Source organism: Colobus angolensis, unplaced genomic scaffold, assembly GCF_000951035.1.
Source record: "Colobus angolensis palliatus isolate OR3802 unplaced genomic scaffold, Cang.pa_1.0 Scaffold322, whole genome shotgun sequence".
In the NCBI taxonomy this organism is placed as follows: Eukaryota; Metazoa; Chordata; class Mammalia; order Primates; family Cercopithecidae; genus Colobus; species Colobus angolensis.
The window spans coordinates 3334803-3347318 of record NW_012116511.1 but is presented as its reverse complement, the minus strand read 5'-3'; the positions used below and the strand labels follow the sequence as shown (position 1 = coordinate 3347318).

Sequence of the window (12516 nt, the reverse complement as noted above, 5' to 3'; positions counted from 1 at the left end):
CAAGGAGGGAGCAGTATAAGTAGGAGAATGCTTATGTTCTCAGTTGGGGCTCCTGAAGGCTGCTTCCTAAGAGAAAACGTTGCCTATAAATAGAACAAGCTTTACAAAAACTGAAGCTTAGACTAAAATTAGCTCAATCCCTCATTGGATTAAAGTGGTCTGCCCCTATTCTCGCTGCCAGATAGAAGCAAATGTAAATCCTCCTATTGAGGAAAAGCAGCCAGAACTTCTATAATATTTAAAAATACAACATCTATAATTAAGTATGAAATGAATAGGAATGCAAAAAAATAGGACAAAGAAAGACAGAGAGAAGGGAGACCACAGAGACAAACTCATGGGGTGATTCTGATATTGGAATTATTAGTCCTGCAATTTAAGGTAATTTTGATAAACATGTTCAAAACTAGAAGACAAGAAAGAGAAAATAACTGCCATCTATAGAAAGTATCAGATGAAAATTCTAGAGTTAAAAAATACAGTAACTGAAATTAAAAATTCAATAATTGGTTTTAACAGCAGATGGGACATATAGTAAGAGAGGATTGTTGAACTGGAAACAGGAGCATAGGAAAGATCTGCTCTCTCTCTCTCTCTCTTTCTCTCTCTCTCTCTCTGTCTCTCTCTCTCCAGAGAGATATTTCAGCCATAGTGGTAAGATCTTATGTGTAAACTGAGTCCCAACGTGAGAGGAGAAATAATAGTGGGAGAAGAAATATTTTAAGATATAATAGCTGAAGATTTTCCAAAGCTGAAAAAGGCATCAATCCACAGATTCAAGACCTGCCAACACCACCAAGGAGCATAAATACAAAAGAAGGCACACTAAGGAACATCATACTAAAACGTTAAAAAGTCAAAGTCAAAGCGAATATCTTAAATGCACTCTGAAGAAAAGAAATCGTCACTTTCAAAGGATCACCAATAAGATGATAGCTGACTTACAAAAACCAATAAAGGTAGAAAACAGTGGAATAGCATCATTAAAATGCTGAAAGAAAATAACTACCAACTCGATATTCTAAATCCAGAAGAGCATGAAAGCAACAGCAAAATAAAGACATTTTCAGACAAACAAAAACTAAGAAAATTCATCACCAGTAAACTCTCACTAAAAGCAGTGCTATAAAGGGTGTTCTTCAGGCGAAAGTAAAATGATCTCAGACAGAAAGCCAAGACCACAGGAAGGAATGAAGAGAGTGAATATGTCAGTGAATTGAATATATTGAGTTCCCAAAAGAATAATTAATGGCTTGTGGAGTTTGGAATATATTTGCACTATATATAATTCATGCAATATACTGTAAAACATAGCAGTAATGCAAAAGCAAAACTGATAATGAAGTTAAAATGTTCTAAAGCACTAGACTTCTAGAGAAGTTACAAAAGTAATGTTTAATACCAGAGTTAAATGAATAAAAACACATGTAATTTCTAGGAAAGCCACTAAAATGTAGTAAATGGATGATAAAATTAATCCAAAAAAGACAAGAAAGAAAAGAAAAAGAACCTCAAAATTGCTAGCAGATAGTATGATGGTATACATAAACTCAATTATACTCTTAAAATAATTGAAATGAAATAAATATACAATTAAAAAGTAAATAATTTAATAGTTCAAATAATAAACTAATGTTGGCAGATAACATTTAAACACATAAATTTACTTAAAATGTACAATTTAATTTTATAGAAAGTCTAAAGATGAAAAAATGGGAAAATATATACCATAAAACATTAAGTAAAAGAAAGCTCGTGAAACTACATCAATATTAGATAAATTAGATTTAAAGAAAAGAAGGATTATAAAAGATAATAAGGTTATTTGTTTAATAATGAAAAGCCGACCAATTCTTGAAGAAAATTCACAGCTTTAAATAATATAGCTTAAGGGAACCGCCATCTTCCAGTAATTCGCCAAAATGACGAACACAAAGGGAAAGAGGAGAGGCACCCGATATATGTTCTCTAGGCCTTTTAGAAAACATGGAGTTGTTCCTTTGGCCACGTATATGCGAATCTATAAGAAAGGTGATATTGTAGACATCAAGGGAATGGGTACTGTTCAAAAAGGAATGCCCCACAAGTGTTACCATGGCAAAACTGGGAGAGTCTACAACGTTACCCAGCATGCTGTTGGCATTGTTGTAAACAAACAAGTTAAGGGCAAGATTCTTGCCAAGAGAATTAATGTGCGTATTGAGCACATTAAACACTCTAAGAGCCGAGATAGCTTCCTGAAACGCGTGAAAGAAAATGATCAGAAAAAGAAAGAAGCCAAAGAGAAAGGTACCTGGGTTCAACTGAAGCGCCAGCCTGCTCCACCCAGAGAAGCACACTTTGTGAGGACCAATGGGAAGGAGCCTGAGCTACTGGAACCTATTCCCTATGAATTCATGGCATAATAGGTGTTAAAAAAAAAACCTCTGGGCTGAAAAAAAAAAAAAAAAATAATATAGCTTAAAAATATCTAAAGCAAAATTAACCAAATGAATGGAATCAGAGTAAAAACTAACCTGACAGAAAAAGCAAAAATTTAATTCATAAAATTCATACTGTTAACAGTGCAATATTTAGTCACTCATATGTACTACAAACTGTTGTGATCTATCTTGAAATCAATTTGACGTAGCAATTTCACATTTAGATATAATCAGATACACACAAAGATTTATTTATACCATCAACTGAAGCATTTATTATTTTAATGACCAAAAAAAGGAGGAGAAAAGAAAAGAAAATACATTTCACATTACCCTAATAATTCAAACAGGGAAGTTCCTATTGAAAAAAAAATCTTGTCCTCACACCAGGCTTGCTACTACTTAATGCATCTTCTTAAAACTTCCACTAAAGAACAGAGATGGACTTGACCATCAAATTATGATTAAGTTACGGTTAGCATCATTAGTGCCAATGATTTCTATCCCAAGAGAAGTATTGTTGAAAAGAAAAAGAAAAATGGCTCAAAGCAAACTTTACATAAGATATCAATTCCTTTGCTAAATTATCTATAGCTACTTTCCTAAAAAGTAAGCAGAACTGGCTGAATGTCAAAAAAAAAAAAAAAATCACAAGTGGAGAAATAAACTTCAACAGTAGAGGCTTAAAACTATATTATAATATCTGAGTGTAATGTAATATTTCTCTGAGTAAAGAATAAACCCTTATCTCCAAGTAGATAGTATCAGAAAAAAAAAGAAAGAAGAAGAAAACTTAGAGGTTATTCTAACTGGTATCTAAATCACTCATTCTCTGAAACTTTCTTTTCATTGTCTATTTCTAAAGAAGAAAAAAATAGGCTTATAGGAATCATTCCTGTGATTTTGGATTAACCAAAATGTGCCATTTATTGGTTCATCATTGAAAGGTTTACAGCATTTCTATCTACAAAATAAACTTGTTCTGGGGAATCATACAATATCACTAGGGCATTAGGCTCGGCTTTTTTTTTTTGCATGAGCAACATTTTAGGGGAGATCCTGCTGTTGTGTGACACCTGGCAGCTCAAGATTTGTATCTCATAAATTCAAGCACAATGGAAGAGACTACTTTCTCCTAGTCATACTGGGAAAAGTCCCAGGATAAGCTCTGATTGATCCAGCTTGGCTCACAGGTATATGTCTCAGCCAATCATCATGACTAGAAAATGAAATACACTAATTTGCCATAATTTCAGGTTCATGGGCTCTACTTTGGATTTTATTAGGCAGTTATCTCAGCTAAATCACAAAAACAGTTGGAAGAGGAAATATCTCAAAGAAAATAAGTGAGCTAATTACCCAAAAGAGAAGGAAAGGGTGTGTGATTAACAAAATCATAGTACACCCACCATCAATGTTCCCAATGCCATAAATGGCTTCCGTTTGAAATACCTTGATCACCATTCTCTTCTGTCTCCAACCATCTGTACATTCTTCTTTTTTTTTTTTTTTTTTTGACATGGAGTCTTGCTCTGGTGCTACATCCAGCTGATTTTTTTTTTATATTTTTAGTAAAGACAGGGTTTCATTCTTAATTTATAAGAATGAATATGAATGATTTTCATAACCTTGAATAAAATAAAATCCTACAATAACACAACAGTTTGTTTTGTCAAAATGCAACATACAAAATGCAACAGCCTATGAGCGTGTTCATTCATCACCACCTGGTTTTCAAAGAAGCTCCTGCCTCCCAGCACTTTTAGTTTCCTTTTGAATGAAACTCAATATAGGATTCATGTTTCTTCCCATGTCAGTTTATTTTTCTGATCATCCTTTTGTCTAAATTAATGTTTAATTGTTCTTTCAGCAAACCACTGAACTCTTCCTCTACACTTGTCATTATACAAGGCACTGAGAATATAAATAAGCCCTTAGAGACATTACATTTTAGCCAACCATGCCCACAAGTTAAGAATCACAATCCAATGTATACTGTTCAGGAACTTCAAGAATTAGGAAGGGGTCTCCCCAGGAAGAGTGTTCCTCAGATGAATCTTAAAGGGTAAAAAGTAGTCAGGTAGATGAGCCTGCTCACCACAAGGAGACTTGACTCAAATGAGTAGATCTGTGTATTTTTTACACTCAGTTCTGCCTATTGCTTGGTGCCACGGAACAGGAGCACAGGTTGAAATGTCTTGCAAAGTGCAATGTGAATGTTGGTGTTACCGTATGAATTCTGCCCTGACATTTTCCCTTGCTGTAGGACTCAACCTTTCCTCAGAACCATGAAATAAAAAATGAAGCCCTTATATTCATAAGAGATTTTCTAGTTTTTCTCTTTAAATGGTGGAGGTCCTGTGATGTAACTCTAACATTTTCCTCTGACTTTTATACAGCATTTGTGAAAAACTTAACTGCAATATGCCTGTAGAAAGGGTATGCCCACTTTAACAGCTCTTTTCTCTCTCTTTTTTTTTTGCACGTTTGTTATCTCTTATAACTGAGAGAAACTTAAAGATGTCGTTTGCGTTTTGATGTGATAACATTTTAGAACCTCACGGAAACAATTCAGTCCTGCATTATTAAAAATAGAGTTTAAAACATTTAAAATAGTTCTCTATTACAAATTAAGCACTGATAAGTTGCCAAATGTTTACAAAAAAAATCAAGTTTTCCTTTTAGATTTCAGATCTAAAAATTAAATAATATATTAAGTATATATTATAAAAATGAAATATTAAAATATGTATTAAATACAAATTATCTAGTTTAGTAAATTCAGCTTAGGATATGTATTTCTTTAATCATTTAGTTTATTGGGCATCAGACCATTTACTTAACCTGACAAATGTATACATGAAACTGTGAGTTATAAATAACTTTTTCTCACCTGGTGCACTAGACTGAGTCAGGGAAGTTACTAGGTGATATGGTTTGATTCTGTGTCCCCACCTAAATCTCACCTTGAATTGTAATAATACCCACATGCCAAGGGTGGGACCAGGTAGAGGCAGTTGAATCATGGGAGCAGTTTCATCATGCTGTTCTCGTGATAGTGAGTGAGTTCTCACGAGATCTGATGGTTTTACAAGGGGCTTCCCACTTCCCTTGGCACTCATTCTCCTTCCTGCTGCCATGTGAAGAAAGACATGTTTGCTTCGCCTTCCACCATGATTGTAAGTTTCCTGAGGCTTCCTCAGTCCTGCAGAACTATGAGTCAATTAAACCTCTTTCCTTTATAAACTACCCAGTCTTGGGTATCCTTATAGTGGCATAAGAACAGACTAATGCACTAGGTAATCAAAGCTTTGTAATATTAACAGCATATTTAACTGTCCCAGTCAAATGGATTATGGGGAAAAGTTACAGAGATGACTACAAAAACAAACACACAAACATGAAACAACAACTACACACACAAGGGAGAATGGTGATGGATGCAGGTTGGTCAGGATTCTTATTTCCAAGGTGTTTTAAAAACCTGAAGAATCTACTTTGTTCACTTGATAGATCAGCAATACATGGTTGAGGACATTCTGTTTCTCAAAAGTGCTCCTCTTTTACAAACTAAGATAAAGATACACAATTTGCCTGAGATAATTTTCAAAGTTGGAAAAGTCATAGATCCAGTAACAGAAAAATCTGGGCAGGGACTATTACACTTACCCAAAAAAATTAATATCTTGAGAAACTCTCAGTTAAAAAAAAAAAATCTCAAAGGTATTGAAAAGGTAACAACAGAAGAGATTTATAGATTCACTTTATAGAAAAATAATAGCTTTAGCTTTCATTACTTTCTAGTGCATCTAATTTCCTTTTTTAAATATATAAACTAGCTAAGACTAAATTAAGTAAAAGGCTTGTTATAGATAATGTTTTTTTTATAAAGAATTATAGTCATAGTTCAGACTACCTTCTCAGTGTCTCTGTTTTCCAATTAAACTCTGAAAGCCTTGCAATAAGCCTCATCATTTTGTAAGCTCATTGTCTTAGAAGATGTATTTATTTCATTCTTAGGAATTACATATTTATCCTCAAGAATTTGTTATTAGGGAAGAAAATTATTGCTATAAACAGTTACAATCTTATTACGTAAGTATTGTTTTCTGATAGCACGTATTCAAAAGTAATTGAATATTTTTATCCTTTCCCACAATGTTATTTCCAGAATAAAGCTGTCTGAATACAGCAAGGAATTGGAGAATCTGTTTCTACTATCACCGTGCCTTAGGGAAAATAATTAGATGACTGCACATTTGAAATGGAGTTTATAAAATACAGCAACCATAATTTTTTAAGATAATTATTTAATTTGAGAATAGGTTATAGAATCATAGAAAAGTTGCAGAGATAGTACAGAGATTTCCTGTATACCCATACAGACAACTGTTGCCTTTGTTTTAACACTTTAGATCATGATGATGCATTTGTCACAACATAGAAGCCAATATTGAGATATTATTATTAGCTAAACTTCATACTCCACTAAAATTTTATTAGTTTTTTGCTAATGTCATTTTTCCTTTTTAGGATCCCATTCAGTATACCCCATTGCCTTTGGCCGTTATCTCCCTAGGCTCTTGGGAGCTGTGGCAGTTTCTCAAACATTCCTTGTTTCTGATGACCTTGACAATTTGAGGGATACTAATCAGGCATTTTGTAGAATGTGCCTCAATTTCAGTTGGTCTGATGTTTTTCTCATGGTTCACCTTGGGTTTTGGGTTTGGGGAGGAAGACCACAGAGGTAAATTACAGTTCTCATTCTGTCATATCAAAGTTATAGGCTCTCAACATAATTTATTACTCATAATGTTAACTTTATCTGACTAACTTAATGTTTGCCAAGTTTCTCCACAGTATTGTTAAATTTCCCCTCTTTTCACACTGTTCTCCATGAAAGCAAGTCATTAAGTGTAGCCTACACTTAAAGGGTAGGAACTTACACTGTAGCTCCTTGAGGGAGGAATATCTACATAAATAAGTTGGAGAATTTTACAGGAGATTTTTCTGTCTTCTCCTTCATTTATGTATTTATTTAATCATGATTTTATTTATATCAGCATGGGTTCATGGATATATATTTTATACTTTACAATCTAACACAACTTTTAAAACTTATTTTGTGCTCAAATTGTTTCAGCTTTGATCACTGTATACACACATAAAATATTTCTACATGTCTTCATCTGTATTTATGTAAGAATGAAAACATAAGTTTACACTGATATTGCCTACTCTAATCCAATACTTCATGGTTCATTCTAGCCTTCCTCCTTTGCTTATTTCTATCCTTCCACTCCAGGTTTGGGAACCTCTGCCTACATTTCAAAGGATGTATGGAAATGCCTGGATGTTCAGGCAGAAGTTAACCATGGAGGCAGAAGCCTTATGGAGAACCTTTGCTAGGGCAATGTAGAAGGGAAATGTGGGGTCGGAGCCCCCACACAGAGTTCCCACTGGGGCACTGCCTAGTGGAGCTATAAGAAGGGGGCTATCGTCCTTCAGACCCCAGAATGGTAGATCCACTGACAGCTTGCACCACACACCTGGAAAAGCCACAGACACTCAATGGTCGCTGCTGAAAGCAGCCAGAAGATGGGCAGTACCCTGCAAAGCCAAGGGGCAGAGCTACCCAAGGCTATAGGAACCCACCTCTTGCGTCAGCATGACCTGGATGTAAGACATGGTGTCAAAGGAAATCATTTTGGAACTTTAAGGTTTAATGACTGCCTTACTGGATTTCAGACTTGCATGAGGTCTGTAACCCCTTTGTTTTGGCCAATTTCTCCCATTTAAAATAGGTGTATTTACTCAATGTTTCTACTCCCATTGTATCTAGGAAGTAACTAAATTGCTTTAGATTTTACAGGCTCATAAGTGGAGGGAACTTGTCTTGTTTCAGATGAGGCTGAAACTGCCATTGAAAATTGTAACTGAGACAGTGAAAGAGATTTCACCAGCTCTATCTTGCTTCTAACCTCCAAGCTGTCATTGTTCATTCCTGGGAATAGGCTGAGTTAACTTTGGGAGGAACTTTTGGAAGTCAATCTGCATCTTACTCAAGTTCTGAATCACATATATAGGCTGAGATAATTGAAGAGTTGTGTAAGTTACCTTGTTATTTCCAGGCTTCCATATTATCTTAGACCCAGGGATGCCTTGTATCCAGAATTAGTCTGAGAAGTGCCACCAGAAACCCAAACCTGTCTTTGAGAATTCTCAAACCTCTTAATCTGGAATATGACCTACTTCTATGGCCTAACTTAAATTATTAATACACATAATACACAACTGAAAAAAGTTTTAAGGTGTTAAGCAAATATAAGAGGAAAATCTATAATCTTCCTGAAAATATGACAGATTTTATATACCTGTTTGTATTTTATAATAGTGCCTGTAGGCCAAACGCCATTTGTTTTGCCTTACAAAGTCCAACTGCTTTAATGTTGAAGTTAAAACCTCCAGATCTTAGCCTGAATTCCAATGCTTCTACCATGAATCTTCTTGTCTAAGCAAAGTGGATGACTTGCTCTTCCACATCTGTATCCCTAATGCAGTGAGAAAAGATTGTTATTAATTACTTTTCTCAGGGGTCTGACTAGGATATTTTTCCATGCCTGAATGACATCAGTGGCCAAGTGAATGTAACGTTCTGCTGGCCAGATTAGGTCACAGGACCATTATGACATTGGACATGAAATGCCTAGACACAGAGCGGAGCATCAAGTAATTCCTCATAAAAGGGGAAATACACACTGGATGGAAAAAAAAAGTCTCTTATACTCATCGTTTAAGTTCTAGTTCCTTTACCTCCATGAAGCCTTTTCTAATCTTTATTTTCAAAATTCGCTCTTCCTTTTCAGAGTTTCCATTTGCTGAATATTTATTATGTGTCCATTTGCACGCTTTATCCTCAGTTCCTGAATTCTACATTTAGGTGAAGGAGATTTGGGTCTACTTTGGTTGGATGCACTCAATAGCTCCAAATACCTTCACCAGCACTATGCTAAGAAATGTTTTTTTTTGTTGTTAAAAAAAAAAAAACAAAATGAATGGCCTTCACGTATTTGTTGTATTTAACTGCACTCAATAGCTCCAAATACCTTCACCAGCACTATGCTAAGAAATGTTTTTTTTTTTTTTAAAAAAAAAAAAAACAAAATGAATGGCCTTCACGTATTTGTTGTATTTAACTGAATAATGTGAAACCAAACCAGGTTAAATTCTACCTACATTCTTACCTTCTCCTCCCCAAGATGACAGAATAGAATCATGACCAGACCTGGACATAGGTCAGTGCTAGAGTGTACATCTCACTGAGAGATTTCTCTGTTGAAGTAAACTGTAAATTCAGGCTTTTAATCACCAAAGTATTATTTAATCTGTATTTGAAGTAAATATCGATCTCATAAAGAAGCTGAATATTTTTCTCCTGTGTAACATTTTATAGTTCATGCATTAGAATTCAATCACAAGTACTCTATTTCAGAATACCAGTATTGATTGGTAATGATGATCAAAGACTGTGTGTTTGCTAGAACTTAATTGGAAGAAAATATTGCTCCTAAACTCCTTAGCAAACAGCGCATAAAATAGTGGAGGCCAAGTCTTATACAGGTTGAAAATTTATCTGATATGCTTGGGACAAAAAGTGTTTCAGATTCTTTTCAGATTTGGGAATATTTCCATATACATAATAAAATATCTTGGGGATGGGGTCCAAGTTTAAATACAAAGTTTATTTGTGTTTTATAGACACCTTATACACATAACCTGAATGTAATTTTATACAATATTTTTAATAATTTTGTGCATGAAACAAAGTTTTGACTGAGCTTTGACTGCAGCGTGAGGCTAGACGTGTAATTTTCCACTGTGTTGTCATGTTGGTGCTCAAAAAGTTTCAGAGTTTGGGAGCATTTTGGATTTTTGGATTTCCAGATCAGAAATGCTCAACCTGTATTGCTCTCCTGGAAAGGCATGTCTATGAAGATTCTAAGAAAAACATAGATTTTTTTTCTTGTCACTTCATAAATTCCTAAGGGATGAATTCATTATGAAACACAGTAATGTGTCACTTAATGAAGAGATAGGTTCTGAGAAATGCAGCCTCAGGCAATTTCATTGTTGTGTGAATCACAGAGTGTGCTTACACAAACCTAGGTGTGTACTTTTACTATACACCTAGGCCATCAGGTACAGCCTGTTGCTACTAGGCTACAAACCTGTATAGTGCCGTTACTGTCTGAATGCTGTAGGCAACTGTAACACAGTGGTATTTGTGTGTCTAGACATATCCAAACGTAGAAAAAAGCACAGTATAAACATGGTATTATAATCTTAAGGGACTACCATCACATATGTAGTCCATTGTTGACCAAAACATTAATATAAGGAATGAAAGGAACTTTCAAATGTATGTAAATGCCATTTGCCTCCTTTGTTCCCACTTTATAGTAAAGTTACATGCTTTTCTACAGTAGAGCCAGGAGGTAACTATATAATCTTCATAAAGTTCTCTTTTGTTTGAAACAAAGTAATATTACAGGTAACGTGCCAAGTAAAATATTTTATGTGTACATGCTATGGTTATCACAAGAGTAATTGATAGAAACACACTTTGACCTGATTTTACATATTACTAGTGAATCTGAAAAGCTGCTAATTATTGATATTGAACCTTTTTTAGAATGAAGTTTATATAATTTTAATCTTATACAGACTGAGGTCCCATTGTAACTGTTCTTCATTGATGATCCATTTTTGTCCTATTTTTAGGAAATTTACTTTTAAAAGAACCACAGAAAACACTTTTGAAGCTTTTATTGGGGTGTGGAAGGAGGTTTATCATACTTCCCCTTTGGAAAAAAAAAAAATTGAAAACAGACATAAAAGCAAAACGATTACAGTATAGTATCATTTTGTTGTTGTTTGTTTGGGTACAACTATGCTAAAGGACATACGTGTAATCATGGGCTAAAGACCATATGTGTAATCATGGGCTAAAATTGGAGCTTCCAACCACTATCCCCTAAGTTTGTGGCTTGGTATTGACAGCTGAAAGAGATGAAGTTCCAGATTCTACACTTAGGAACATTCACAGACTTCACAGGCCTTGTTCGGGCCTATTGCTATTGGGCCCTGATTTGGTCATGCTTACTAGGTAAAGGCAGGGCAAATAAAGATGATGGGCTCTGTACTCTGCTTGGGGCAGGAGGGAGTTAGGGGTGGGGAGAGAGAAGGTCAGGGAGAGAGAGGGTCAGAGAGAAAGAGAGAGAGAGAGAGAGAGAGAGAGAGAGAAACTTGAGCTACACATAAACCTTCACAGCAATTGTGCCAGAAAAGAAACTTCCCAGGTAGAAGCACACGAGAAAACAGAATGAGCAGCTGGGTGCGGTGGCTCATGCCTGTAATCCCAGCACTTTGGGAGGCCAAGGTGGGTGGATCACCAGAGGTCAGGAGTTCAAGACCAGTCTGCCCAATATGGTGAAACCCATCTCTACTAAAAATACAAAAATTAGCTAGGTGTGGTGGCACATGCCTGTAATCCCAGCTACTCAGGAGGCTGAGGCAGGAGAATTGTTTGAACCTAGGAGGCAGAGGTTGCAGTGAGCTGAGATTGTGCCACTGCACTCCAGCCTGGGTGACAGAGCAACACACCATCTCAAAAGTAATAATAAAAGAAAAAAGAATGAGCAAATTTGGTTTTTCCCCCTAAAACTAGATGTCAGAAATTTCTATTTTTTGGGCAATGCAAGTCTACCCAAAGTTACAAAATTAGCCCTATATTTGTTTAACTAAAAATATGATTTTATGTTATGAAACCAAGAGAGTTAGAAAAAATTTAATTTTTTTATATTATAATTAAATACTTCTATAAAAATTAAACCTAGAGAATGAGTTAGAAATAATTATATAGATATATATGTATATGCATATATACACATATATATTTATAATAAAATACTTGTATTGAAAGCAATTATGGCTATATTATAATAAAAAATCACTGCCCACCCAGTTGCCACCACTGTCCTCCGTCAAAACCCGATTTCTGTTTGTGGTTCCTTCTGTCATGGCAGAGAGGCAA

At 35.1% G+C, this 12516-nt stretch overlaps 2 protein-coding genes across 3 annotated transcripts in view; one reads left to right on the top strand and one right to left on the bottom strand.

The window, feature by feature from the left end:
• THEMIS (thymocyte selection associated) overlaps positions 1-12516 on the bottom strand; it is a 243210-nt gene that overhangs the window by 228465 nt on the left and 2229 nt on the right. The window lies entirely within an intron of this gene.
• On the top strand, positions 1892-2433 carry LOC105518608 (60S ribosomal protein L21). The gene has a single exon (XM_011951658.1). It carries the CDS (start codon positions 1923-1925, stop codon positions 2403-2405), a length of 483 nt encoding a protein of 160 aa, XP_011807048.1. The 5' UTR covers positions 1892-1922; the 3' UTR covers positions 2406-2433.